This window comes from Toxotes jaculatrix, chromosome 1 (genome assembly GCF_017976425.1).
Source record: "Toxotes jaculatrix isolate fToxJac2 chromosome 1, fToxJac2.pri, whole genome shotgun sequence".
Taxonomy (NCBI): Eukaryota; Metazoa; Chordata; class Actinopteri; family Toxotidae; genus Toxotes; species Toxotes jaculatrix.
Genome location: NC_054394.1, coordinates 5,980,599 through 6,007,078, shown reverse-complemented (window position 1 = coordinate 6,007,078; position 26,480 = coordinate 5,980,599). Strand labels below are relative to the sequence as shown.

General features: G+C 41.6%; 2 protein-coding genes across 2 annotated transcripts; both read right to left on the bottom strand.

The window, feature by feature from the left end:
* Positions 1 to 276: 276 nt before the first annotated feature.
* Positions 277 to 9,842, bottom strand: dnaja2a (DnaJ heat shock protein family (Hsp40) member A2a). The gene is made up of 9 exons (XM_041037374.1): positions 9,687 to 9,842; positions 8,292 to 8,351; positions 6,742 to 6,971; positions 6,566 to 6,646; positions 6,322 to 6,455; positions 6,034 to 6,230; positions 3,767 to 3,911; positions 2,657 to 2,784; positions 277 to 1,299 (listed from the first exon to the last, which is right to left on the bottom strand). The coding sequence occupies exons 1-9, from the start codon at positions 9,762 to 9,764 to the stop codon at positions 1,111 to 1,113; spliced, it is 1,242 nt and encodes a 413-aa protein (XP_040893308.1). The 5' UTR covers positions 9,765 to 9,842; the 3' UTR covers positions 277 to 1,110.
* Positions 9,843 to 12,390: 2,548 nt separating this feature from the next.
* On the bottom strand, positions 12,391 to 25,934 carry LOC121182085 (neuropilin and tolloid-like protein 2; the record flags this gene model as incomplete). The annotated part of the gene is made up of 9 exons (XM_041038411.1): positions 12,391 to 13,289; positions 14,340 to 14,470; positions 14,650 to 14,763; positions 17,567 to 17,795; positions 21,482 to 21,609; positions 22,214 to 22,261; positions 22,798 to 23,046; positions 25,444 to 25,587; positions 25,871 to 25,934. Coding segments are annotated over 9 exons (1,839 nt in total), but the record flags the coding sequence as incomplete, so codon positions are not given.
* Between the last annotated feature and the right edge of the window lie 546 nt (positions 25,935 to 26,480).

Sequence of the window (26,480 nt, the reverse complement as noted above, 5' to 3'; positions counted from 1 at the left end):
ACAAAGATCTGAAACATCAAAACCAATCAGCTGGATACAACCACTGGGGTATTTTTTTATTCATTGTGTAAAGAAAATGAATGAGAATGAAGGAATCCACACACAACGTACATGATATTTCAACAATTTATTCAACAACTTCATAGACATTTTCTTAAGAAGTGTGCTGCTTTATTTGACTGATGTTTGATAAGTGCGGGAACCAAAGCTTTTTTACATGCACATGGTCTCAGCACAGATACAGGCTATAGGGTTTCCGTCATGTTCACTTGTCGATTTTCTTTTTTTTTTTTTTTTAAATCACACAGCTTTGAATACAGCAGCTGATGAAGCTTATCAACAACCAGTTCAATGATATACACAATAACCAATTTTCTGTTTCAATTAAAATATAAAGAAAGGAAAAAAAAAAAACAAGTAAAAACCTACAAAGAAAACAAAGCTGTAAAAATCTGAAACAAATCCTACGAATGACGCTGAGTAGATGAGTCCATGAATGCATGAGTCCAAGGATTTGCACGTCACACATTGCTCAGCTGCTTTGTCTGTGTATGCACATTGGTTAGTTTTTAAATTAATTATTGTAAATACTATGAAAACAAAATGCAAGTCACACACTCAGCAAACAAGAAACATTCCTTTCTTTGATCTGGAGTTCACATTAGAGGAGGGGGATGGACTTTAACAGGGGTGACAGAGGAATGGAAGGGCTGGGGTGGGGGGGTTCACATTGAACACCAGATCACAGTCCTACAGGGCACAGTTTTCACTGGGGCAACCATTGGTTTGGTACTTCTTAAATACTTTATCTAACTTCTACCTGAAGCTCCTGTTTAATGTCTCTAAATCTGTTTCAGGTGCAGTGTAAGAGGTTTTTGGCTGCCCCAGTGTCAGCTCCTCAGACACAGATCAAAATAATCCAAGCACACAGTCAATAACAACAATCAACAACTCCAGGTTCAACGATTCCATGTAGTATCTGTGTCTGAGGAACTACCTAAGCCTTTTCAGTCTGACCTACCTCCTTGTTTACTCTGCAACTCGTACATTTTCTCCCCATGTAGAACGTGGGTCATATGTGTGTGTGAGAGAGAGAGAGAGAGTATGAGATTACTGGTGGGCACACTGTACCCCCGGCCCGTGGTGTCCGCCCTCTTCGTCGGAGCTGTCGTTGTAGGCCTCTCTGCGGTTACCTGATGTCGAGCTCTGGCTGGCGTCATAGTCCTGCAGGTCGACCTCCTCTGTGTCTCCGGTGATGATGGGCGGCTCTGACCGTGAGGGCAGCATGTCCTCCAGCTCCTACGTGTGAAGAACACTCGTCATAACGCGGCTTTAACAGATTGCCTCGTCGTGTTTTCTAACCACGCAGGAGCATCGAATGGTTGTGAGAGTGCAGTGCTACAGATGGGATTCAGCTGTTATCATGGAACAGAAATCATCTCTACTGAGAGCGCAGCATCTTCAGGGAGAATAACAAGTACTACTGTGTGAATAGAAGTGCTCATTAAATAACCCATTAATGGCCAGAATAGCACTAATCCCTTTTACTGGATTTACTGGTATAAATTTAGCTGCCAGTTCTTCCTTGTGGTGGCCTCAGCCTTCTCTTTACAAACGCCACGTGGAGCACCAGTTTACTCACTTTAGTTTTTCTACACTGTAATTCAATCACACATTTTGATCCAGCGCCAATAAATTGATGTTATAAGGCCAAAAATATTTTTTTTAATAACTTGCTCCCCAATTTAACTACAATACTACAATGCTCCCAAATCAAAGCACCATCTACTACTATGTTTAAGCAAAATGATGATATAATGAAACATTTTCTGTGGAGCGGGAGAAGGCCATGGACTGAACTGAGTAAAGGATGTGCCCATATGGAGAAAGGAGGGAGCACCATTCATATTGGGAATTGGGAGGAAATATCTAGACCTGAATTCATAAAATGTTCAAACTTACACATAATGTACAAAGATACACATCACTATAGCACAACACCACAATCTGTATTGGGAAAAATCCTGCTTATTGGAGGCAGTGACATTCCCATGGTTTAAGCACTGCTGGTGATTTATTGGAGGATGGTGTCATACAATAATCTAGTAGAGTAATTTTAACTTGGTAGGAAAAGGAAATTTCTGAAAGTACTTACAGATAAGAAGCTGTATTATGTCTGAGTCTTACAGTGTGGCTGATAACACAATTATAAACTATCTAGAACTACAATAGGAAAATGGCAAAGGGTCACAATTTTATAAAACAACTCACTTTGTCCTACACAATCACCAAGAGTCAAAAACCCAAATATATTGTGTTTGCTAATATAAAAGACTGAGAAAGCCATTAAATACTCACATTGGAACCACTCAATTGTTACTTTTGAGCAAAAAAAATTACGTAAATAATAATCAAAACAGTTTCTGATTTCTTTTCTGATAGACTGATTGTTTCAGCTCTAATTCACATTTTGTAATTGTTGGTCTTGTGCAGGTGCAGCCTGTCTGTCTGTAGGTATGAACGTACACAGTGACACAGGTGAAGTATGAAGTATTAGTTCTAACCAACACATGTTCTGAATGTTTGAATCTTCACAATGAAAACCTAAATACCAAAACCTGATCAGACAGTTAATGAAAGGAGCAACATGTCATACCGCAAGTTTCTCAGGGCTGATCCAGTTGTTGTCGGGGAACTGGACATCAAACTTGACATACAGATCTCCCTTCTCGAAAGGGTTTCGGTACTGTGGCATGCCCTCTCCTCGCACCACCCTGACTGAGCCTGGAAAACATGCAGCATGTTAAAAAGGTACAAGGTTGACACACAATTTACTTTTATGAAATTTCATTCTTGCTATAGACACTAATTAAACCGTGCCACATGCTGCAATATTGCTAATTCCACGACTTCCCATGATGTGTGTGGTGTGTATAGGTCTTTGTGGAGCTCACTGAGGATGCTGATGACCCCACTCTCCTGTCATTTATCAAATACTGTGGCATGTCCATGACTGGGACACCCAGGTCCAAGGACATCCTAAAAAGGTCCCTCCTTGTTGTGTTCTCATTAGGGAGTCTGAGCATTAAATGGTTAAATGTGGTAAATGCATCTTTTTCTCTTTGTTTCAGCTCCTTCAAACTACAGCTGCATTTTTATCGCCCCAAAGCGGCCTCTGGTGTGTGTGTGTTTCAGTGTGTACATGGTAAACGGAGCTTTCTCACAATGATGACCTAAGCCAGCACAGTGAAGGTCGAGGTGGTGCCACAGCAAAGTTAAGACAACCTTCAATGTAGCCGAATACACAACAGAGCTGCTGTCATTATCTTTGGTTTGTGTTGATTTTGACAGACGCCGGGTCATTATAAAATAAGGGTTTTTATCATCGCTGCACAGCAGCGTCTCAGTGACTCCTGGTTAAAATGTAGTGTTTATGGGCCATGATTGCATCACAGGAAAACAGAGAGCAGGAGGATACTGGACAAAGGTGTAATCAGGCTGCTCGGTAACTGGGTGGGTGTGTAGCTGGGGATGTGTGGCAGCAAAATCAAGAAGATAACTTTCTGTTATCTTTTTCTGTAATCATCCACCGTAAACACCGATATAGCTGATGATACCACATAGTTGCTGTCAGTCTGTAAATGTAAAATCTGTCATTTTATCTGTGTTAACAAAATTAGCCCAGTGCCAAAAATCTTTTCCTCATCACAAACGCAAACTAAAACTAACAGCAACTAAAATCTAGATGACGTAACAAGAGTCTCACCTGGTTCAATGACTTTGCCAGGAGGGTACTTCACAACGATCTGTCTGCCGTCTAAGTGTTTCAGCATAAACTGGAAGCCGCACAGCGCCTCCACCAGCCCAATCTTGTGGTTCATGAACAGGTCGTTGCCATCTCGCCTGAATGTCTGGAAGTTGAGAGAAAAAGATTGTTAAAAATCTTGGTTGACGACTCCACAGAGACTTGATGACTTGATGTTAAAACATTTGTTAACAACTACCTAACTAACTGGCTTTCATGGGTGTTTTATATGATACATCACTGAACCTTCTATTATTTCCATGTTTTAATCATAGAAGTAACCTATCAGCATCCAGAGCACAGATTCTGTAATTCTTTACAGTCAGTGCTATCTGTATTGGTGTTGCCAGCTCTAGTAACCTACTTTGCTTCCACCGTGCGCTGACGTATTCTGACATCAGCGGTGAAAACCTCCTGGGAGAAAGAGCCTGGGGCATTGCTACAGCTCAGCCTGCTGTTCCAGTTCAGCCGAAATGACTTTGCACCGTCAGAGGCAGCCTGACTCGTACAAGCCAGTATCCACCGCTGACAAAACCCAATTAAGACAGGCAGGGACAGCTACCTGTGACGATTAAGTTCAGCTGCTAGATAGCAGACGCACAATGAAAATAAAAGCTGTCGTGTAACCAATAGTTTCAGCTCATCATCGCAGCAACAGCCCTACCCAGAAATGTCAGGGACTTGTGAGACTTGTTCGTCTTAAAGACTGATGTCTCCACATTACCTACATCATGTTATTAATGCTCCTCTTTGTTTCTTGAACTCTTAGAAACGCAGAGGTGTTGATCAGGTCATTACCTTACTCAAGAACATAGGACAGACCAACTACTGAGGAGGGTGTGCTTGGCATGGGTGGTGTGCTGGTTAGCAAAACCAGGACTAAACCCACACCACATATGCTGGTAAGTGTGACTCCTACTTTTAAGCATACATTTTCACCAACAAATGTATTTTTTAATTAACTGAACAAAGGTGTGGTAGTGTTTGGCAGAACACTAGAGCCTTTGCTTGACTTACGTGTGTCTGTGCAGTATGAGTGCAAAGTTAAGACATCATTCCAAATTATTTATGTATGAAGGTACGTCTGGTCCAACTACTGCAACATAGCTGTAAATTCTTTTAACTTGCTCTTTCTGAAACCAAGAGAATTTTGCACTGTTCTCTCAATTTGATTTTGAATTTTTTTATTTAATATGAAGAATAAATATTGATTATTCACACAAAAACTATGATTGATTGTTTTTTCTTTTTTAAATCCAGCCGTATTGATTCTTGTAAGAGGGTCAATATGCATTGTGGCAAGTATCCTCTCATGTCCTAAATTTGCACAATGTGACAGAACAGCCCTGTCAAGACAACCTGGTCCTCTGCACTCAAGACAGTGGAGAGGCCTGAAGTACCACCAGCTGGATCTGCTGTGACAAGCTGCTCATGTAACTCTGTAACCCTGTCACAAGCTGTAAACGACTTGTTCTTCTAACCTACACGAGGAAAATCTGATTGATAATGAAACTGGTTATGCACACTCATCGCTGAATGGAAAACCAGTATGCATTCATTTTGTTCAACACATGTCAGTAAGCCCATGCACATCACAGAGGATCAGATACACAAAGCACAGCTACAATGAATCAAAGGGACAAAGCCAGAAAACAAGAACAGCGAACAACAGAGACGATAGTGTTTGTGACCTCAAGTAAGCTGACTGAGTTTGACTTTTACTGTGAAGCAGCTATGAGAAGTGATGGTAATAAATCTTTGGTTTGTAAAGTTTTAAATAAGTGAGTATGAATTTCTATAAATCTGCATTAGGAATCTTTTGCTGCTTTTTTGTTGAATTAGTTTTGTACAATATGAACAATGACTTGGCAATTTAATTTTTGTAGAAGCAGCTGAAGAAGAAACCCATTCCACGTGGTACATTTTATGCATAAAGAGAACTTCACAGGCACAGGGAAACTGCAACCCCAAGAAAAGCTGAGCTCTGAAGAATCTAACAGTGGGAAGTTGTGGCCACATGAGGGAAGTTGGTTTAGAGCTAAGGTCACCTTTCTATGGGCAGGAAATAATTAGTAACTGACAAATAAAACTATGACATAAGCAAAACTGTGTCCTAAATAATAATCTAAAAAAACCCCACAAAAAACATTTCCCCCATGATACAGACTGCGCAGGGGAAGCAGGGGGTGGGGTAAGATGAATATGGCTACAGAGACTGGCCCACCTACCTCATGCTCTTTTTCCTGCAGGACGAGGACTATATCCCCAGGCTCAATGCCAGGTGCCTGGTCAGCTTCCCCTCCAAAGGTAATTTTCTGGCTGTGCTTCATGCCTTTGTCCACGTGTACCTCCAGAATCTTCACCTCCTTCACGACCTTCTTGCCCTCACATTTTTTACAGCGGTCTTTCTCACTGATGACTTCACCTGGGGTGGGTTAGAGGAAAACAAAGTGAGGCAAGTCAAGACCTCGAAAAATACGCAGAAGAATTACAGTTAGAATCGCTGTGCCCCTTACCTTCACCATTACAATCAGTACACACAGACTGCATCTGTTGGACCATCCCTGGGGCCAGCTGTCTGATCATGATGCGCATGCCACGCCCCCTACATGTTGTACATTTCTGTACAGCACCTGTCTTGCCTCCCTGCCTGTGAACGTACACACCAAGACACAGATTAAACTCAGAAAATGGAACAGGATTAACAAGACATCAGCAATGCAATAAGGACTACAGCACCACACTGGTTATACAACTTACCCATTACAAGTACCACACAGTACATTCTTGCTAAGTTGTAGTTTAGTTGTTTTCCCATTATAAAGGTCCTCCAGTGACACCCTGTTGAAAAAAGTGTGATGTTTACATACTGTTAAGTGACACAAGACACACAAAGCATATACACATTACTTAAGTAGAATAAATCTTTGTCTTACTTGAGTGGATGGACCATGTCCTCTCCTCTCCTCCGACCTCCATTCCTGGAGCGACTCCCCTGGCCGCCCATGAAGCCAAAGAGTCCACCACCAAAGATGTGGGAGAAGATGTCGTCCATGCCTGGACCACCCCCACCTCCTTCCCGCAGGCCTTGTTCTCCATAGCGATCATAAAGTTCCTTCTTTTCAGGGTTGGTCAACACCTCATAGGCAAAGCTGATTTCTTTGAACTATGTTTTTAGAGGACAGAAAACAAAAACAACAAAAAATAACCAGATGTGCTTTATCAGAACAGTAGAATCACACAGCAAATAAACAGGAAATGAAGGAGCAACCAGTCGTTTTAACTGACCTAGCGATGCTACAGGCTGGAACAACAGATGCCTTTGTTAGAGGACTGAAGTGGTTAACTAAAATAATTTTCCACATCAGGTTCATATGGGAACAAGAGTTATCATTCATTTTCTGTGAAGGACACGTGGGACCTAGATTTCCATTAGTCTTTCACCACAGCTGTGGTGAGAGCAAGAAAAGCATGCTTATGGCTGACACTTTTTACATAGGGGTCCATGCCAAATCACGTCCTGACACTCATCATCCCATATAACCCTTAAAATATCCTGAAGTTGACACCAATAAGACAAGCACATTGTGTAAAACTGATTACACAGAACGGGACTTTTGAAGACTCACATGTAAACAGCACAAGTACAATTTGTACATATTTCGTCCACTAATTTCATCGATGAATCAAGTTTTAAACATTCAGATATAACTGCTGCTAAATGTGAAAAAAAAAATCCGACAGCATAACGAACGACAATGTTGAACATTACTTCATACTTTACTCAGAACCTCTCTGACAGTTTCTCAACGAAGATTGATCATGAGTTATGAGTCCATCTCTCTGACACTGGAAAGGAGGAGCTGGGCAGCGCACGGTTCATTTGCGTAGATGCAAGTGTTTTGACTGTTACAAATAACTACCTCCAGGCTTCATTCTCTGAAGCTGCCATTTCCTGTTGCTAACAATGTGATCCCCTGCTGAGAAAATGGCACTCTGCCATGGGAAAAGATGGAAGAGAGGGCCTTAATGTTTCACGTCTCCACTAATATTCCAGAAATGCTGCTTTAGAAACTAATGACTAAATTATGTAGAGCTGTGGGAGGTCTGTGATGATACTGATGGGGGGGCGGGCCGCTAATACCATGACTCTGGCCTAACTGTAAAGGAAAAGTAAAAGTAAAACTACAATGGACAGTAAATTTAGAGCATGGTCAGCACCAAAGAAAGCATACTGAGAACTATACATTGAGGTTTCAAATGCAGCAAACTCTAGTCATTTTGCACTGTGAGTGTAATATTTAAACCATACTAGACACTGGTGAATAATACTAAAAATTGTGTAAGGAAATGACTCCCTCCAATAAGCATCATTTTTAAGCCTTTCTGGTGAGGCAACAAACCACCTAAACCTTCGTCTCTTTTATTTACATTTTCATTTAGAGAGAAACAGCAAAGGATTGTGGGATTGTCAATAATACCTTACCTTGTCACCAGCATTTGGGTTCTTGTCAGGGTGGTATTCTTTTGCCAGTTTCCGGTATGCCTAGGAATAGACACAAGATGAAGCTTTGTTAGTTAATACCACGTCCACTGTAGACATGCATTGTTTACGGGAGTCGCACACCGACATGACTCAACCATGTGACGGAACCTTATCTACCGTTTACGCAATCACACTCCCTGACGAAACCAGATGTTAGGCCGGCACCACTGTACCTGAAACTGCGCTAAGCTGTTAAATAACGATTAGCAGTTTACGTTCGGCTGATTCTTGTTAAACCGTTTCCAGGAATTACGACAGTTGCTCTCATAATGACACTTTATACATTATACCCGGAATTACCCCTTTGTTGTAAAAAAGAAAAATGGCAGTTCAAAATGTCTGACAATTTAATCGCTAACGTTTAGGTAAACGTGCGTATGCCAATTAGCATATCCTGCTAACACGAGCCACAGATGACGATCCGGTAGCGGTCTTGTTAACAAAATGTGACATGTGTTGGCTAAACCATCTAATAAAATTAAATTAAATAAGAATGTGACAGTATAATTTGCTTACAAAATACTGGACACCCGAAACGCGTAGGCTCATAGTTAGAACTTAAATAGCCCAGCATCGGATGGTTACAATGACACGCTGGGTGAAGCCAGGTAGCTCATGCTAGCGAAAGCTGGATTTGGCGTTAACAATTTAACACTAATCTTTCACCTTGTATCATAAGCTGGCTTCACAAACCCGGAGGCGAAAATACACTTTTAGGATCCACTGCAGTGATGCCAGTAAAGTAATACTCCACTCAACGTCAAACGTTTACATTACTTTCGTGTACATCTGAACTGAGGCTCAGTTACGCTAATCCAAATATCCATGATCCAAAGATTAAAACTCAAGTCGGCTCCCTGTCATTAACTCAGTTGTCACACTCCCTACACAAATGTGTGTCAGGCACCTAGTTGTCACTAGTTCACAGCTTCTGGGACACACAAACTACCTCTTTCCAGAGTATTCGACAGGCTTAGCTACCTCCATGACAAACACCTAAGCTAAAGCTAACGTGAGGTCAATCGTTTGATTCGTTGAAGCCAAGTTAACTCTATTTCGCTTTCGATTAACGTTAACCGCGTTAAATTTATAGAGAAAAACAATTAAAATACCGGACTGAACGCAGTTTATAGTTCACGTCAACCGTTAGAGCCGAATCATCACATGAACATCTAGGCCAGTTAGCTTACTGGTTTAGCAGGCTAGCTCCCCGCTAACGTTAGCTAGCTGCGCATAGCAACGCATTTCCTGATCGTAGCAATTGTAACATTTAGAAACTCGAAACAAACAAATACCGTGATTCCGCAGTTTGTTCGGCCTTTGTTGTGTAATTACCTTTTTCAGTTCATTTTCAGATGCGGACGGAGATACTCCAAGAATGTCGTATAGTTTTGTATCGGCAACATTCGCCATGGTGTTGCTGTGGATGTTGTTTCAGCAGAGAGGTGGATGGACAAAGAGAAGGAGCCGGTGGAAAATGTTTTGCTCGTCTAGTGTCTGAGTTTCCGGAAAGTTAGGCGCTCTGAGTGTACGCTGCTGCCTCCAGGCTGTTGGTGTGTTGCATGACCGCTGGTCTGAGCTAACGCCAATGAATTCGTTACATATATTTGTTCTATATCACGATTCTGACCCACCCTTTTGTGTGTGTGCGTGCGTTTTTAGAACAGAAAAGAGTAAGCTGCCCATTCATGTTATAGTGACTAGATTTGTGCTGCAGATATTTGTAATTCATTTGAACCTATTAAAATACAAAGTTAATTTAATATCCACTATCTGTAAATTACATTCTGACACCTTAAAATTATACATTCTGAACATTTGCAATAATTTGACTACTGAGTTTTATGAAGTCTCCACATGAATATATATTAAATCTTTAATTAAGTTAATGAATTCAGCAACTCCTGATAAGTACAATTTAAGTTAGCTCAAATTTTAAACAGTCCCAACTTCAGTTAAGGTTACATCTAATGTTAAGATATCTTAATTATACTTTTTGACACATAAATTATTTGCAGTTGTCATTATCTTGAGTTCTGTCCAGATAAAACTAAAGTGTAAAAAGTATTTATTAAAGGTCAAATGTTCTTTAAAGTTATTTATAAAGGTGTTCTACCTTAAAATGAGTTGTGACAGATCTTGTTTGGCAGATATCTTCATGTATTAGTCTGACTAGTGGGAATATGTTTACCGTCAAGACATCATTAATTACCTGACTCATCCAAATACTGTTGTACATATCACCTTTCAAGTACTGTAAAAAAAGACTGTGCTTCATGTTCAGACTGCTGTTTCGATCTTGTGTTTATCAGCAGATAAAAAGTGGAGTCTGTCTGCAGGTGAAGCCGTATTCATTTCTTTCCTCTGAGCGATGTTCATGTTGGAGCAACCCATGGGGGCTTATAGTTGCATAAATACACCACAAGAATGAATGTTTTAATTCTGAGTAAACCGCACAGTGTCTTATCATTAATACTTTGCAGCTAATTGTGTTAACTGTAGACACCAATGATAACATACTGTAGTTCTGTGAGTAGTTATCGAGTATGTGATGTATAACCTTGTATATTCAACAACTCAGTTTTATTATTGATGTAATACAAAGGTTAACAGATATTTGAAGTGATTTCCGAGACTTTAATTAGGAAGATCTGCTGCGCAGCAACGTCTGTGTGTGTGTGTACGAGAGTGAATGACAGAACAAATGCTGCAAAGATTCATTAAACTTACTTTATGCCTTTCAGTCAATAATACCTGAAGCCTGAAATTCTGATTATTCAACCATGAACTGCATCTGAGGGTTCACAAATAAATCATGTCTAAATCACTTCTGCAGCACGGCAAAGGCAGGCACCTTGCGTAGATTGTCTCTTGTCTGTCTGCATGTCACAGTGTGAGTCTTACCTTAATGCGACATCTCCAGCTGCAGCTCCTCCTTGGTTATAATGAACAGCGAAGCTCACACAGGGAGGTGAGTAATTTCTCATTTAATTCAACAGAATGAAATTATACAACCAGTGGTTAAAATAATAAATGAGTCCCATATAGGCTACATGTCTGTCTCTTTATGGAAACAGGTTGTGCTTGTTTTAAACACTCAGTTCATGGGGAAATTGAGAAATGACATTTTCTCCTGGTAAGAGTGGGGTTTGGGAGTGGGATGGTTTCTATTTTCGATTCAGTCCAGGCCTCACAACCAAGCATTTAATACTCCATAAACAATTACTTATTGCCTGAATGCCCATACGCTATAAAGCTCACAGAGCATAAATAGTCTTTTCTTCTTTATTTCTTACCAAAATAAGACAGTCTCTTCATGTGCTCTTCCTGAGGAGAGACTGAATGGAGTGTACCTTCTGTGTATGTGTGAGGTAACCATGAAAACTACACAATTATTATTGTAATATCACATCGTTATCATTGTCATCATCATCATCATCATCATCATCACATTTCTGATCAGCGTCAACAACAGCAACTTCACCATCAACTTCAACCTCACTGTTATCAACACCACGTCATGGATAAGTCATCTTCATAAAATCATCTGAGCAACATTTGAAAAAGATTAAAGAGATAAAAGCCAAGCATCATCATGAGGCTGGATACATACTGGTTTAACAGTACAGTACACTGACAAAAATAAAGACTCAAATAAATTATAATAAGACGAACTATATATCATATATCATATATCTGTGCATGGCAGATGAATAAATGTAAAAACTCAGTCTCTCCACCTTTCTCCCTGTATCTGAGTGGTTTCCTGGTCTTTAAGACAACCTAACAGACAGAAGTCTGGATCTGCATGCGAGAACGTTCTCCTGAAAGTCTCTGATGGAGGGAGAGGTTAAATGAGTTGAAGACCGGAGAAGAGACAAAATGTCTCCAAGCTTCCTTCATATGAAATCCCTCAGTATTCTGCAGAATAGAACCACTGCTTTCCTCGGTTATTCCTCTTCTCATTTCTTGTCTCCCATTGTTCCCAAACCTCCACATGAGACTATGAGTGGAGAAGGTCCTTAAGAGTTTTACCCACAATACTATTCATACTGCTTGGAGAAATATGGTAGAAGAAGAAACAAGAGTGATCAATTTGAGATTATTGGTACTCTCCTGTCTTGTCTTCTTCCTTCTCTTATCTCGATGAGTGAAATGCACAGTCTGCCTGGATTCTCTTTCTGCTTGTCTTCCTCCCCTCTCCACCTAGAAGTCCATGGACATGGAGCGCTGCTGTGGATCAACTATGGTGGTGCTGTTACGAGCGCTGTTGCCACGGACACTGAGGGTTCCGCAGGCTCCTGCCATCCCACCACCGATACCTCCAGCAATACCACTAGGCCCCGCCATGCCCACTCCTCCGGGCATACCCATTCCTCCGGTCATCGCCACTCCTCCTGTTATCCCCACTGCCCCGCCAATCCCTCCTCCCGCTATCCCTGATGCTCCACCTATTGCTCCGCCACCTGTGGCTCCTCCTCCCACTCCTCCTCCACCGCGGCCATAGATCTCACATGGGATCTCCTCTGTGACGCGGTCCTCAATGACCTGCTGGTCGCAGTCGTGAGTCTGTGAGTGCTGCTTGTAGCCGTAGCAGCTCTTCTTGTAGCTGGCTGTGGAGTTGAATGTCTTCATGGGTGGTGGCTTGGAGAAGTCATTGTGGTAGGACAGCTCCATTGAGCTCAGGGTGGTGCGGCTGTGCTTCATACTACCGCCACCAGTAGCCACTGAGGCTTGCGAGCCGCAGTGGTGCTCGTGGACACAGCGGGACATGGTGGAGGAGCGCCGCAGCTTGTGGAAGCTGTCCAGCTCCTCAGACAGGTCAGCCAGGTCTGAGGATATCTCTTTGTCACGTAGAGAGAAGAGCTCGTAGTGCGGCGGATCGAAGACCTCTTGAAATCCGGCCTTGTTGAAAACACCGGGCCGGCGAGCTACAACCTTGAAAACAAGAAGATCCATTCAGACCATTAAACTTTAGTGATTAGGAGACCACTAGTTTTCACGTTGATATCAAGACGACAAACAAAATAATCCTTTTCAGATGTACAGCTGTCAGAAAACACAATAAATGAGCTACTTTATGGGTCCTGTTCTCTCAGTTTATTACTATGAGTAATAGGGTCCAACATTAACATAAAATTTCTGCCAAAATTACTACAGTTTTGAGATTTCTGTGTTGTGTTTTTATGTGTACTGTGAATTAGTTTCTGATGTCTGTTAGCAGGTTGTTGCTTATGTTGACAGACCACTGTCAATTATATCTGATCAATGCATCTAAGGATTTTTTTCAACCAAACTTTAACTTTGATTTTTGCTTATTTAGTTGTGAATATTTAGTTTTCCAAGATGGGAGGTGGGAGGAAAGAGGTAAAAGGTTTTTTTCTTGATTTTTAAATTTGGGGCTATATATATCTGTTTTACTGTTGGGTTATCAGCCAAATGCACAGTATCTGTTGTACTGGTATTTTGTTAGCCTGTGGTAAAAACATTTTCATAAAGTTGCAAGAACATCTAAACCATCATCTGCTCAGCATCAACAAGCCAGAGGTCCTACAGAGCCATCATTTTGCACAATGTTCTGCAGTCGTAGACAGAGAAATCTTTTACAGAGTCAGAGACACCAGTTTCTTTACCAGTAACAGCCTCAGTACACCAGGTATAAAAAAGGCTTTTTGGGTAAGGAGCGCCTTCTGGCAGCTGTAGGAAATCACAAACTGAATCACAGATTAATGAGGCAGGTTAATAGAAAGTGATTAAACCAAAAAGAAAATCACCTTGAAACTAAACATCTCCTGTGATGTACTGGATTAGTTCTGATATGGTCTATAATGGTGTATAATTCAAGGGATTTCATTTCTCCCTGTCTCCAAATCTACATGTGACCCCATCTGGTCTGAAATCCCACAATCGCTTTCAATTATGTTTCTCGTGTTCTGGCTTGATATGCTTTTCTGCTGAGAAAAAAGTCAATCACAAGAGACAAGCTACCTTTTTTCTTGGTTGCTTCATTTGGACCAGGATGGAGATGATAAGAAGAACCAGAACTATGCCTGATGAGACACCAATGACAGTGCCATGGGTCTTAGTGATCTGATGGAACAGCCCCTTAGAGCGTTTTTCTGCGGGGGGTAGAGGTGAGGACAGGAGACAAGAAGAGAGAATAAGAAAAATAAAGAAAGAAATGGAAAGTTTTAAAACGATGTACAAAAAGATAAAAAGAGGATACAAAAACTTGGTAAATATATCCTAAGCCATGATAACTTCAATTGGGAATAACTGTCAGAAAGAAGACAATCACCTTTGCAGTGGTTTTCATCCCATGGGTAGACACAGTTCTGAACCCCATTGCACACCAGGGAGTTGTTAATACACATGTTGCTGTGGCAGAAGAATGTATTGGCTGAACATGGAGCTGCAGGCAAAACACAATATACAGAGAAAGTGGAATTTATCAAAAACAAGAGAAAAACAGCTAACAGTGCTGAGTAAAAGATGACTACACTGAGAAAAGGACCAGAAGCGATTTTGATGATGAGCACAATAAAACACTAGCAACTATAAAAGAACAATAGTTTGGCTGTAGAACTCTGTAGAGGCATGTAATAAAAGATAAAATGTTCTATTAATTCTTGAAACTCTGGAGGTCTAACAGAGACAGATCACACAAGGCCATACATCATCGTTTCCTACAGACACAAGGTGCAACATCAGGGGGTGATGAAGGGAAGAGATGGCAGCTTCACTGAGCTGCAACCTTCATGTCAAGGGAGTCTGAGAGGGGGCGTGGAGAGGGTGGGGGGTCGCCTGTGAGGACAGTTTGAAAACAAGGAGCAGGAGGAGAGGAGGAATATGGACAAGATGAAAAGAAAGGAAAGGGACAGGGGGTGGGGGTAGAAATGGCTTTGGGCCATCATGGGGTGCAGATGGTCAAGCAGGTGCCGTGAGACACCGCACATTAAAGTGACTGTTAGCGTATGAAGGCTTAGATGGCAGAGACAGAGATGACTAGTAATTGATGCTGGCTGCTCGGCTCAGGAGATCATTACAGTGCCAGTCAGAAGGAAGGGCAAGGCCGAGGGAAGATGCAGATGCCTGGGTCTTGGTGTAGATGATTTGCAGCTACAGTAAAAGCTATGGGAAATCTGATGTACAGATAGGAACAGGTGAACTAGAAATTGGTTGAAGGGCAGTGGTTTAATATATTTCTTATGTGTCCTCTAGTGCTATTTTCTTCTTTTTAATTTTTTTTTTCTGAAACCAGCACCTGGTGAAAAGAGCAGTATATCCATCATACTCACATTTTAAATTTTTTCTCTGTAGTGTCACATTTTCACAGAGTTTCAGTAGATGAAACCGTGTTAACGGCATTTTGATTACATGATATTGAGGTGTAAAACAGAGACCTAAGATGAAACATTTGTATTTTTCCCATTGTTACCTCTCATCTATTGAATCAAGATGAGTCAAGTGAATGAGTTTTACTTATATATCTCAAAATCCTCTGCCAGTCTCTACGCCAGGGTAAACTCCACCCAAAACACCCTTTCCCAGCCCCTTTGACAAAAAATTTCCTCGTCGTCTTTTTTTTTTTTCACACACACGGGCTTTAACAGCCACAGACACACTCTTTGAGTCTTTATCACAACTGAAACAGATTGTGGTCCGCTCCACCAGCTTCACCCCTGCTCTGAGGTCCCCTGTGACGAGGGCTCTGAGCCTCCACTTCCCTTTCCCTCCGTGCTTCCTCCGCCTCAGGGTTAAATAACTTTGACAAAGGGACATATATATGTGTGCGTAATGGTGTGTAAGAAAGTGTGTGTATGCGTCGGAGTATCCTTCCCATCTATCTCCCCGTGAGCCTGCAGACGGGGTCGCTCCCCTGACACTGTGATCACTTCCAAACTGATTATGCAACTCCCGCCTTCAAAATGTAGTTTCTCAGAGGGTGTCAGCAGTGCTTCACCCTCTTACCCCCACACTCCCTCCATACACACACACAAGCACACATCTCACGTCTGAAAGTATACACAGTGGGCGTGAGTGAGTCTTAATATGTCTGGTATACATGTCAGAGGGGATTCTGTCAGAAGATTAGAGCACATTAAGGATGATGGAGTGCGCAAGGCGAAACTCATCTTGTTCTCTGAGTGACAAAGATTAATGGTTCCTCCTGACCTCCAAGTAAACTTTGAGCCAGTGGGTGACTCTGACCAAATAAAGTTTGGGAGTCATTCAAGAGACTTCAGACGTCTCTAAGATGAACTGTGTGATCAGAATTAATGAGGATCCAAATGGTCTTAAGGATTCTCAGAATAAAAAAAAACACCCTTGCTGAATTTAAAAGGCCATTAAGCTCTGACTGCAATGGTTATGGCTTTACTGATGAAAACAACATTAGCATTCACCCCGGGTTTGGAAAGTGTGCAGGAGAATGTGGCAATTAATATCTCAGTCTATTCAGGCATTTAATGAAAATATTACGGTGCACTAACAGAAAATCTGTTTCCTGCATGGCAATTTCAGCTACTTTATGTACAATCTTTAACAGCATTTGTTTAAAACTTCTTTGCCCTTCAAAAATGATGAAGCTTAATATATAATTACTTCCACTAGATCCATTAACCCTACTCAGCTTGTCTTTTCACCAAAACAGAGAAATAAATTCATATTTTCCTGTTGTAAGTGACCTCTAATAAGCACAGTATCATGCTATGACACTCATATCAAGAAATCATTTGGTGTTTTATTTAAAAAATGCTGGAGTAAATAATTGGTTTTTGAATATCTGTGCTCTAAACAAAGCACAGTGTAATTAGCTTTCCTCACTGAAATGACACTTCAGTGTCTGTTAGTGGCTACTGATGCAAACAGAATGTGGGGCCTCATAAATCAGCTGTTTTTGTGTGTGGATAATGTGGTGGCTGGTAGGGTTTGGGTGTTACAGTAATGATATATGGTGCCGTATGTAGTCCGTAATATAAAGTTGCACAGTCACAGGGGGCCAGGGAAATCTGAATGGAGCTTCGTCTTTCAGTGATCTCCATACTTAGATACACATTCAGCCAAACTGAAACAAGGACGTGGAATCTGATTTACGTCTGTCACTGGATTTACACTATAAATAATAAAGCAGAACTCTGATATTTTTGACATGGGTTCTATTTTTCCATCCTGCCTCTTCATAAAGTTATGTTGTCCAGATGACTGGTACTCACGGTCAACAAAGGAAGTGAAGAGCATGCGGAAGCGGCTGAGTCGGCTCTTCTCATCAGCCCACATTCGCACGACTCCCACCCCGTTATCCAACATCACATCGTTGGCCACGGTGCTACAGAACTTGGCCTTGAGGTTCTCGATGGCGCTGCTGCCATCGTACACGGCCACAAAGTTCTTCTTGCACTCATTAGAGTGTTCCATCTGGTACTCCATGAAGCGCAGGTAGATCTACAGACAGGAGATGGGAATCAGTGTGGAGGCAAATGAACAGGACACAGCAGTCTTTGGTTTCACCTCACAGCTGTCTAAACATAATGAGAAACTGATTGCTCTCTGATGGCAAAGATGCATTAAATCATTAAATCAAAAAAATGTTCAGACACACAGAGTCAGTAAAATAGAATGGATTAGAGCAGAACCCTGTGATGTCCGATTCTCCAGAGTCCACAGGGACAGAAACATGGTGAACAGTTTAGAAGATGGATAGAAGATGCACTGACAGAGAAACAAATCAAATAACAACAACGCAAATCTAATCTAAGCTGTGATGCAAGCATGCATTATTCATATACTGACAGCTGGCTACTTAATTAATCTTTGAACATATCTGTCATTGCCTGCTCTGTCTCCCTCACCCTTCTCTTTTCTCATAGCTGTGTCTCTGTTCAGAGAATGCCTCAGGGACTGAGGGCTAGTGAGCTGAACCAGCACCCTTTCACAAAATGAGAGAGTCTGGCCTCGGAGTACGAAACTAGTGGTGTGCTTGGGTGGTCCCTTAAAAACTCGAAAATATTCCACCAAGAAACTGTGGTCAAACAGCTTACAGAGCAGTAACTACCAGTGGGAAATTCAGGAAAGTTATGTGATTCTGAAGTTCACAGTGTGAGCTGTGATGTTTCCCTTCAACATGTTCAGCAACTGGTAAATTCAAACACAACCACTTGGTAAATACGACTCACTCATGTGATTATGTACTACCATACAGTTGATGAGGTTTGTTTGACGGGACTGAAATACACCTGTGTGTCCTCTAAGTTCAGGTAAAAAAGAGCTCAGTTTCTAAGCCTCTGAGTATTTTCACAGCAAAGATACTTTATTCTATATATTCTATTAATTACACCACACGATGATGGTTGAAACCGGTGTAGCAAACTCAACTCTTTATAGATTTAAGTCTAACACAGGTCAACATTTCTTTCTACACTCTGGTGCCATGGAATGGAATAAACAACCTCCTATAATTAAGGAGGAAACAGAAATGGCTGCACAATAGTGTTAATAATATTAACATCTTGAGCTATGTAAAACAAGCCAATGTCTCTTATGAATGTGTGAGTAATGCATTTAATGTGTCTTTGTGTGCTTTTGAAAAGACTTCATCAATTGTTTGTTTATATGACTTACTTTTCTTTAGCCTTGCTTTCTAATGTCTAATATCTGTCAGACACTGAATGCCTGTTGGCATCTTGATGAGGTGGGTGGACTGTGTAACCACCAAGAACAATGATGGAAATGAGTCCAGGACTTTGTTCCTTGACGATGACTGGTGCGTTGTACTGTGTATGGGAGTGCGAGAACATGCACTTTTCTTAATATGTGACGTATCAAAATGCTTATTTTGGAAAAGGATGCACAGTTTGAGCTTGTGTCTGTGTTTACACAGGCTTTCTTCACAGCAGACACTTTGACTCGTCATAGCAGGAAAAGCACAGGTGTTACTAATAACATTAATGATGGCTCTGATCTATTGAAGTCTCCGAATAAGCCGTGGCTGTGTGACAGTGAGCTAGCATGCACAGTACCAGCTAAATGGAATTCAGCCATCATTACTTTTATTATTTACACCTGTGCTCTTGCTGCTGTAATATATCTAAATATCTTTTGTGAAAAAGCCTGTTACAGAGCCTGTGGTTTGCTGTCGTTCACTGACGTCCTCAGTGCATTTCTTGGCTCGCTCTGTGAATCAGAGGAACACCAATGTGACCAGCGACTTGCCTGCACAGCAGCTTATCCTTTGCTCATTAGTTAGTCCAAACATACACATGTAGTAGTGTTAGTTTTCACCTTGTGAAGTCATTACAAAATGGGGGAGCAACAACTTTGAAGAAACTCCAGCACATTTGGCACACAGGCACCTGTAACCATGCAGCAGTTAAGCAGCTGCTCTTATGTTGCTGCTGAATGTGCTGCTCTGTTCCTTCTGCTTCGGTGAGCTAATATCTGACTAGGCAACTCAGTGCTGCTGCTAAATTCAGACCCTCTTCAGCACTGCCTCACACTGCACATGTAGGACCAGTGAAATGACTGTGGGGGACAAATCTGTGACTGTGTGAGGGAAGTTGGCTAATGCGGGAGTGAGTCATGCATGAATGTTTACATGTGTATGTATCAGATATTACTTGGTATACACATGTGTATGGGTAATTGCTTGCAGAACTGTATGTGACAGTATTTATTATGTAATTTGTGACTGTATGTGTGTGTCTGTTGTTTTATACTTAATTAGATGTGCATGAATTTGTGTGTGTGTCAGTATATTGTGGCCAGTGAATAGCATAGCAGTGTGATGATGACTCATTTAGTCATGAGGGACAAACAGAGCAGCAATGAATTGAGGCTGTCTAGGTTATGGTTGTAATTTCAATAGGGTTTTGGATCTCCACTCATAAATATCAGAAGTTACGAGAACACATCACTAGGCTTTCACTCTTGGTTTGAAAAAGTACTTATGAATCTCCAGGGCTGTATTTTATAAATAAAATTTATTTGCCTGCAACCCCCACCCCCCGCCAACCCCCCCACTCTCACGCTGCCTCTGTGCATTTTTGCACTGCTCTTACCCATTATGTATTAAAGTACGATCACAATGCAGACATGGCCACTGGAGGATTTGTTCTACATGCATGCACACAACATATTTAAATCAGGAAAACCACAACAGGCTTGTAGAGATATATACGTCTGCTTGGCCGCTTGTTTACTAATTACTTTCTTTGGAACAGAGCCAGTCAAACAATTATTTCCCCATGACACAAAGGCCGAGAACAGAAGGAGAACTTTTGACCCGAAAGATGAATCGCAGGATTTTTGTTTTTGGGAGATAAATCCATTTTCCACATTGATACTGGAATTCTCTATTGAACCATGCACTGACTCCACATATGCTATTACAGAGAGAGTACAAAAGGGAAAAGTGTAAAAATAATACTGATGTTGAGATAGAGAACAATGCCAAGGTGAAGTGCTGAAGCAACTCAGCTGACAGACAGCAGGAACACACTGAACAGAATGATAGTGCACAGGGTGAGTTCAGAGTTGACTCCACAAACTAGTTAGAAATTCTGAGCTGTTCCTATTCTTGTTTATATTCAGAGCATCACTCTGCTTAAACTCTGTTCACACGGTGAGCCTTTATGAGATGAGATTTTATATCACTTGTCATTTGGTCAGGGCTCAGAAAAAAAAAAAACTCTGTGCAGTTGTTTGCCATTTAAACTGATTACAATAATTAGAAAACATTTGTGCCAAAATAAACATTGTGAGTGTGAACATTACAAAGCCCTGAGAAAAAACATGTGCACTAAATCTGTCAGTGTCTTCAAGGGTAGTGAAATGGTAGAACATAACCGAGAGCAACGTTACTGATGGTTCAGATATAACATTTTTAACAATCCTCCTATGTTGTTCAGTCTTTCAGTGGAGTCAATATGAGTGTCTTTAACAAATATCCCCAAGAGTACTGTAATATGTATTTTATAATGGCTTGAACATGAGTCATTCAAATAAATGCATAGACCATAGCTCATAAAATGAAGCCTTCTGAAAGTAGCAAACATGGGTTGAAGGGTTGAAGGATAGGATAAAAGCAACACATGCCATCATTCCTGATGACTAACGTGGTCGCTTATTCTGACCTTGGACTGAGGAGGAGCCCTAATGGTCCAGATACAGTCCAGGGCATCACCAGGCTTCACTCGCTCTTCCTCCTCCACCTGACTGGAGCGAATAACCCCATCCCATCCACCGATTTCAAACTGACAGTCTGTAGAGAGATAAAATGTGGGGGAGATGTAAGAAGAAAAAGAAAGGGGAGAGAGAGAGAGAGAGAGAGAGAGAGAGAGAGAGAGAGAGAGAGAGAGAGAGAGAGAGAGAGAGATAGGGGGGATAAAAGGTAGGGAAGGTGAGAAAGGGGTCACATGGATGTATATGGGAGAAGCAAAAAAGAGGAGAGACCAGAGAGAGAAAGAGCATATAATTTAGAGGGAAAAGGGTAGGATGAGAAGAGGAGCATGACAGATAGAGGGACAGATGAAGGATTTCACTGAAAGAAACGAAGGATTTAAGGTGGAACTGAAGTGAGCACAGTGGATTAGGACAAAGGACAATAAGAAGACAGAAGAACAAAGGCAAGAAGACAGGATGGGAAGTGCAGGATAAAAGGAGTGTGCTCTTTCATGTGTTTTAACTTGTGCATGTGTGCGCATGAACACCCTTTCACTTTATGTACAATTGTGTGCTTGTCAAGGTACATTTGCATGTTCAGCATTCACGTCAGAGGCAGAGATAGCCTCCGGTAAGCTTCTGAGCACAGAGGGGGCTCTTCAAAAGGGATCGAACACGAACCGACGAAATACTGAAGAGCTTACCTGGGATGGGGTTTAGCAGTCCGCCCACGTGCAGATGGAAATCAGGGTCTGAAATGATAAGATTTGGGAGGCACATCACTGTCAATCCACATATAGCAGAAATAGGTAAGCAGAGAACACAAGATAAGATCCCATTAAGGCAGGCCAGATAAAGCAGAGAAGGGTCTGTTTGAAGCTAATATCTGTCGCTTGATGGGAGACGCTGATTTCTCAGCATACTGGGTTCAGGAGGCTCTGATGCTGAATGTGTGTCTGCTGAAGAGCAAGAAAAGTGAAGGGAAGAAGCTTGTGATGTTTGGAAAATTGGAGACCCTGTGGGTGACCTGTGGATGTCCAGCCTGCTGCTGTTCAGTCATTTTTTACTGGTAATGAACGCAAACAAGATGGGCAACGCAGAAAAAAATCTATTTTAGGGAAGAGTGGTGTCTTCTCTGTCACACTGAGATCAGATTCTCCTTTTTACTTTGTGGGACTTTGTAAAAGCAAACTAACCACACACCTTACTCAAAATCTTAGAATGAAGAGTCTGAGGTGTATTGTGTTGTGTTACATTCACTGCATATACACAGTCTGGGTGTCCCTACCTGCAATGAAGGTGTACTTGATGCGGAAGCCAAGGCCCTCCAGCTCCTCATCGCTGGTGAACTTGATCCACATGAAACGTCCCGTTGACGTGACCAGCCCTGGAATCTTTGCCCCACAGAAGCGATCAATGAGTGGTGAGAACCCGAACGGCCCATCACGGATTTCGATGTGATCGAAGCGGCACTCAAATGAGGGCTCGATGTAGTAATTCTTATCAAAAGCCAGCTGAATCCTCTGTCTAGGGAGAGCTTTGGTGAACATGGGAGAGGGGGGAGGAAGGAAACAAAGGGAAAAATCCATGAAAAGAATTAAATTAAATCTTGCTTTTGCAGAACAAAGAAAAATCTGGATGGGATTTGAAAGCATAAATTGAAAGCAGAGTCAAATATGATTCATCTGATGTTGAAGTTGAGAACATAGACTGTTACTTCTAACCCCTTACCTGACTGTGGAGGGCAAACCTTTTAGAAGTTGGCTCAGACCTACAGTAGGAGTACAGTACTATTTATAGGTAACCAAAGCCCTATTCAGACATGGAATGTGTAACACAGCATCTGTTAAAGTGATGGCTTTTTGTCATTCATCATAATATCTTTTACTGAATGTAAGCGATCCTTTCAGCTTGGTTCAGACATGACAGGACATTTACAGAGAGAGCCTCAATGATCAAGCGAAATTTGGTACCTGGTACACGATGAGGACCAGTGGCACTGCTGAAGAACAGCACTGATAATAATACATACATAATAATAATAATGATACACAATAAACAGCAATAAACAGGTTTTTGAACTGTTGAGAAAGCTCTGTGTCTGAGTTCTGTTTCTGGGTCCTGAAATCAATGTGAGCAGAAGGGAAGCTCGCCTCACATGAGGAAGTTTCACACTAATACTTATTGGGGCATCTTTTGAATGTGATACTCAAATTCAACTAAACATCCATGGAACACTGGATAAACTGCCGATAAACTACAGCATCACACAAAATTTATATATATATATATATATTTATGTATATACATATACACAACAGAAGCACAGTCTGACATACCAGCATTGCCGTCTCTGAGTCAGTGTACCCAGAACAGTACAATCACAGCATAAACTGTAGATCACAAGTTCATCTGTCATGCAAATCTGGCCTATGATATGTACTGAATGGACAGAACTCTTTAATAACATTACCCCGCTTCTACACAGAGGAAGTATTTAACAAGGGCAAGTCATGTCGGCCTTGGGAGATGAATCATGCTAAATAAAGATGCTGGCAGTGGGGGGGCTCTGAATCATCTCAGGCATGGTGAAGCCAAACATCCCCCATTAGAGAAAAAAAGAGCGAGGTCAAGGGTGGTACATGTGTACGGCACAGTGTGTAACTGAAATAAAATAACACAGAAGAATCTCTTTTCTCTGTGTGAATTTGCGTCTCTGTTCTTGTCTTTGAATTTGAGCCTGAGTGTTCCGCCTTTCTGCTCGAACGAGCAGCTTGTATGCCCGCACTTCCTGCTATCTCTGTGTACGCTCCCTGGTGTGTTGAGTCTCATTCTCTCCATAACTTTCTATCTCACTCTCTCTCTCTCACACACACACACACACACATAAATGACACGGCGTGATACAGAAAGAGCAGAAAGTATAATCACCCAATCTATTGAGCTGATGAACTGGGGGACATGACACAATCAATGAGCCTCACTAACCACAAATTATGATTACAAAGCTATCTGATTAGCAGTTACGCCAAACGTGAGCATCTCTCTGTCTCTGTGAGAGGCAGAAAAAAAAAAGATACTGACTAAGGCCATTCAAGACCAAATAATAGCAAATGATAGGTTCCATTCGTTGCTTCCAAGACCAACTGTGATGTACTGCTGCACACACCAGCACGCTGCCTGTGATGTAGTCTCCGCTTATTTATCAACAATGGGTCTGGGCTTGCTTTGTCCACAGGGGGAGCCCTTGAGCCATGTGTAAAATCTTTTACCCACCATGGCAAGAAAAAGTACCGAGCACACATCTCATCTGCATGAAAGGCTGGACTTTAACTTCGTGGACAGACAGTTCAGCAAATTAGTATGAAAACACATCAAGCAATATCCCAGACCTCATCTCCTATAGCTGCTAATGATGCCTCACAATATGTTTCCCATGCGGCAGGCCACCAAATCACCCATGGATGTGATTATTTCTGGTAAACATAAAAGTGTTGACAAGGACGCTTGCAATTCAGTCATATATCACCAAAACTCGGTTGTGTAGCAGATGTTCATCTCTTTTATGTTTCATTCTATAGCGGGGGTCATCTAGCACACCCTGCCAATAGAGATGAACACAGCACTACTCTGATTAGGCCAGAAGTCAGGGCTGCCCACCATGCGCCACTTTCCATCATTTTCAAAGGGCTTTAACTGTGCGGTGAAACAAATTCAGGATGGCTCATTCGGAAAATGTCAGGCTGATTGCCCGCTAGCAAAAGAACACAAAATCAGATAGGGGCAAGGTTATATAAAACAATGTCAGTCAGACTAATGACATTCACTGAAGGAGGCAATATGCTGAAAGGCAGGAATCCATGTCAGCTGTTCTGGTGACAACAGCTACCAAGCAGAAGATGAAGTGTTGACATGGAACAAGCCCTGGCTTTACCTTCCAGGATGTAAACACACTCCTTGTTGGGTGGGTAGGTGTTGGGGTAGTTTGGCGACGTGAACACCCCGCCATTGATGTTACGGACCCACGTTCCACAGTCGTTCTGGTTGGGGCTCTGGCCGCCATGTTCGCTCGGGGAATCTGAAAGCAGAGAGGCAGAGAGACAGACAGACAGATGGGTTATTGAGTCAGGGGATCAATGAGAGAATGATTGGAAGGCAGGGGGAGTGGAAGGAGGGTTAGAGCAAGAGAAGGGGGGAAAACAGGCAGGGAATAAAGAGGGAGAGGAAAGACAGGACAGAATTCAGAAAGGAACCATTTTGTCCTATTATACAAGTGAAGATAATGCCTCCTTATTACAGACTGGTGCAGTATAAGTGAAACAGCATTAATGGAAGAGAAAAGAATTTCAGCTCCAGCTTACCTTTAGCTCTCTGTGCCAGAGCGAAGCCCTCTTTTACTAGAAAGAAGAGTATCCACGCTGTAAAGCAGAGATATTACACATTAGTTACAGATGACATAATGGAGAATTTATATCTCAAGGTGTTCAAGGGTGAAAAAATGGAAATCACTAAACAACCACAGAATAAGTATGCGTGATCAGCTGCAGTATTGATTTCACCTGACCTTGATGAATAGACAGTAAAAAAAAACAAATCAAAACCATTTTTAAGTAAATCTCTGACTGAACTGGTAAATTTAAAAATGCACTGCTGAGAAAAGTGGAGCAGAGCTGTGAGAGAAAAGATAATTCTAAGGTATTTATCAATGTAGGCATGTCTTTATAATACTGATGCATGTTCAGGATCTCATCATGTCACTGTCAATAGAAAACATTCAGAAAGGGCAGCAAGGGAAAGAATGAACATGTAGTGATGAATGCTCTTATAAATGATGGAGCTACACGACTGTAAGAAATGCTGAGCATGGACATTGTATAGTTTAGTTGATGAAGTTAACCTTCTCAACTTCAGGCACCCTGGGGACAGATGGGTTGCCACGTACATTATATGCGTTATATGGTTCAATTTCAT

Bases quoted from the DNA above. Each gene is read 5' to 3' on its own strand.
- dnaja2a (XM_041037374.1), bottom strand. From the start codon at position 9,764: ATGGCGAATGTTGCCGATACAAAACTATACGACATTCTTGGAGTATCT. The intron at 6,231-6,321 runs GTAAGGGGCACA...AACCCACCCCAG, and splicing joins TACTGATTGTAATGGTGAAG to GTGAAGTCATCAGTGAGAAA. The intron at 2,785-3,766 runs GTGAGACTCTTG...CATGTTTTCCAG, and splicing joins TGGCAAAGTCATTGAACCAG to GCTCAGTCAGGGTGGTGCGA.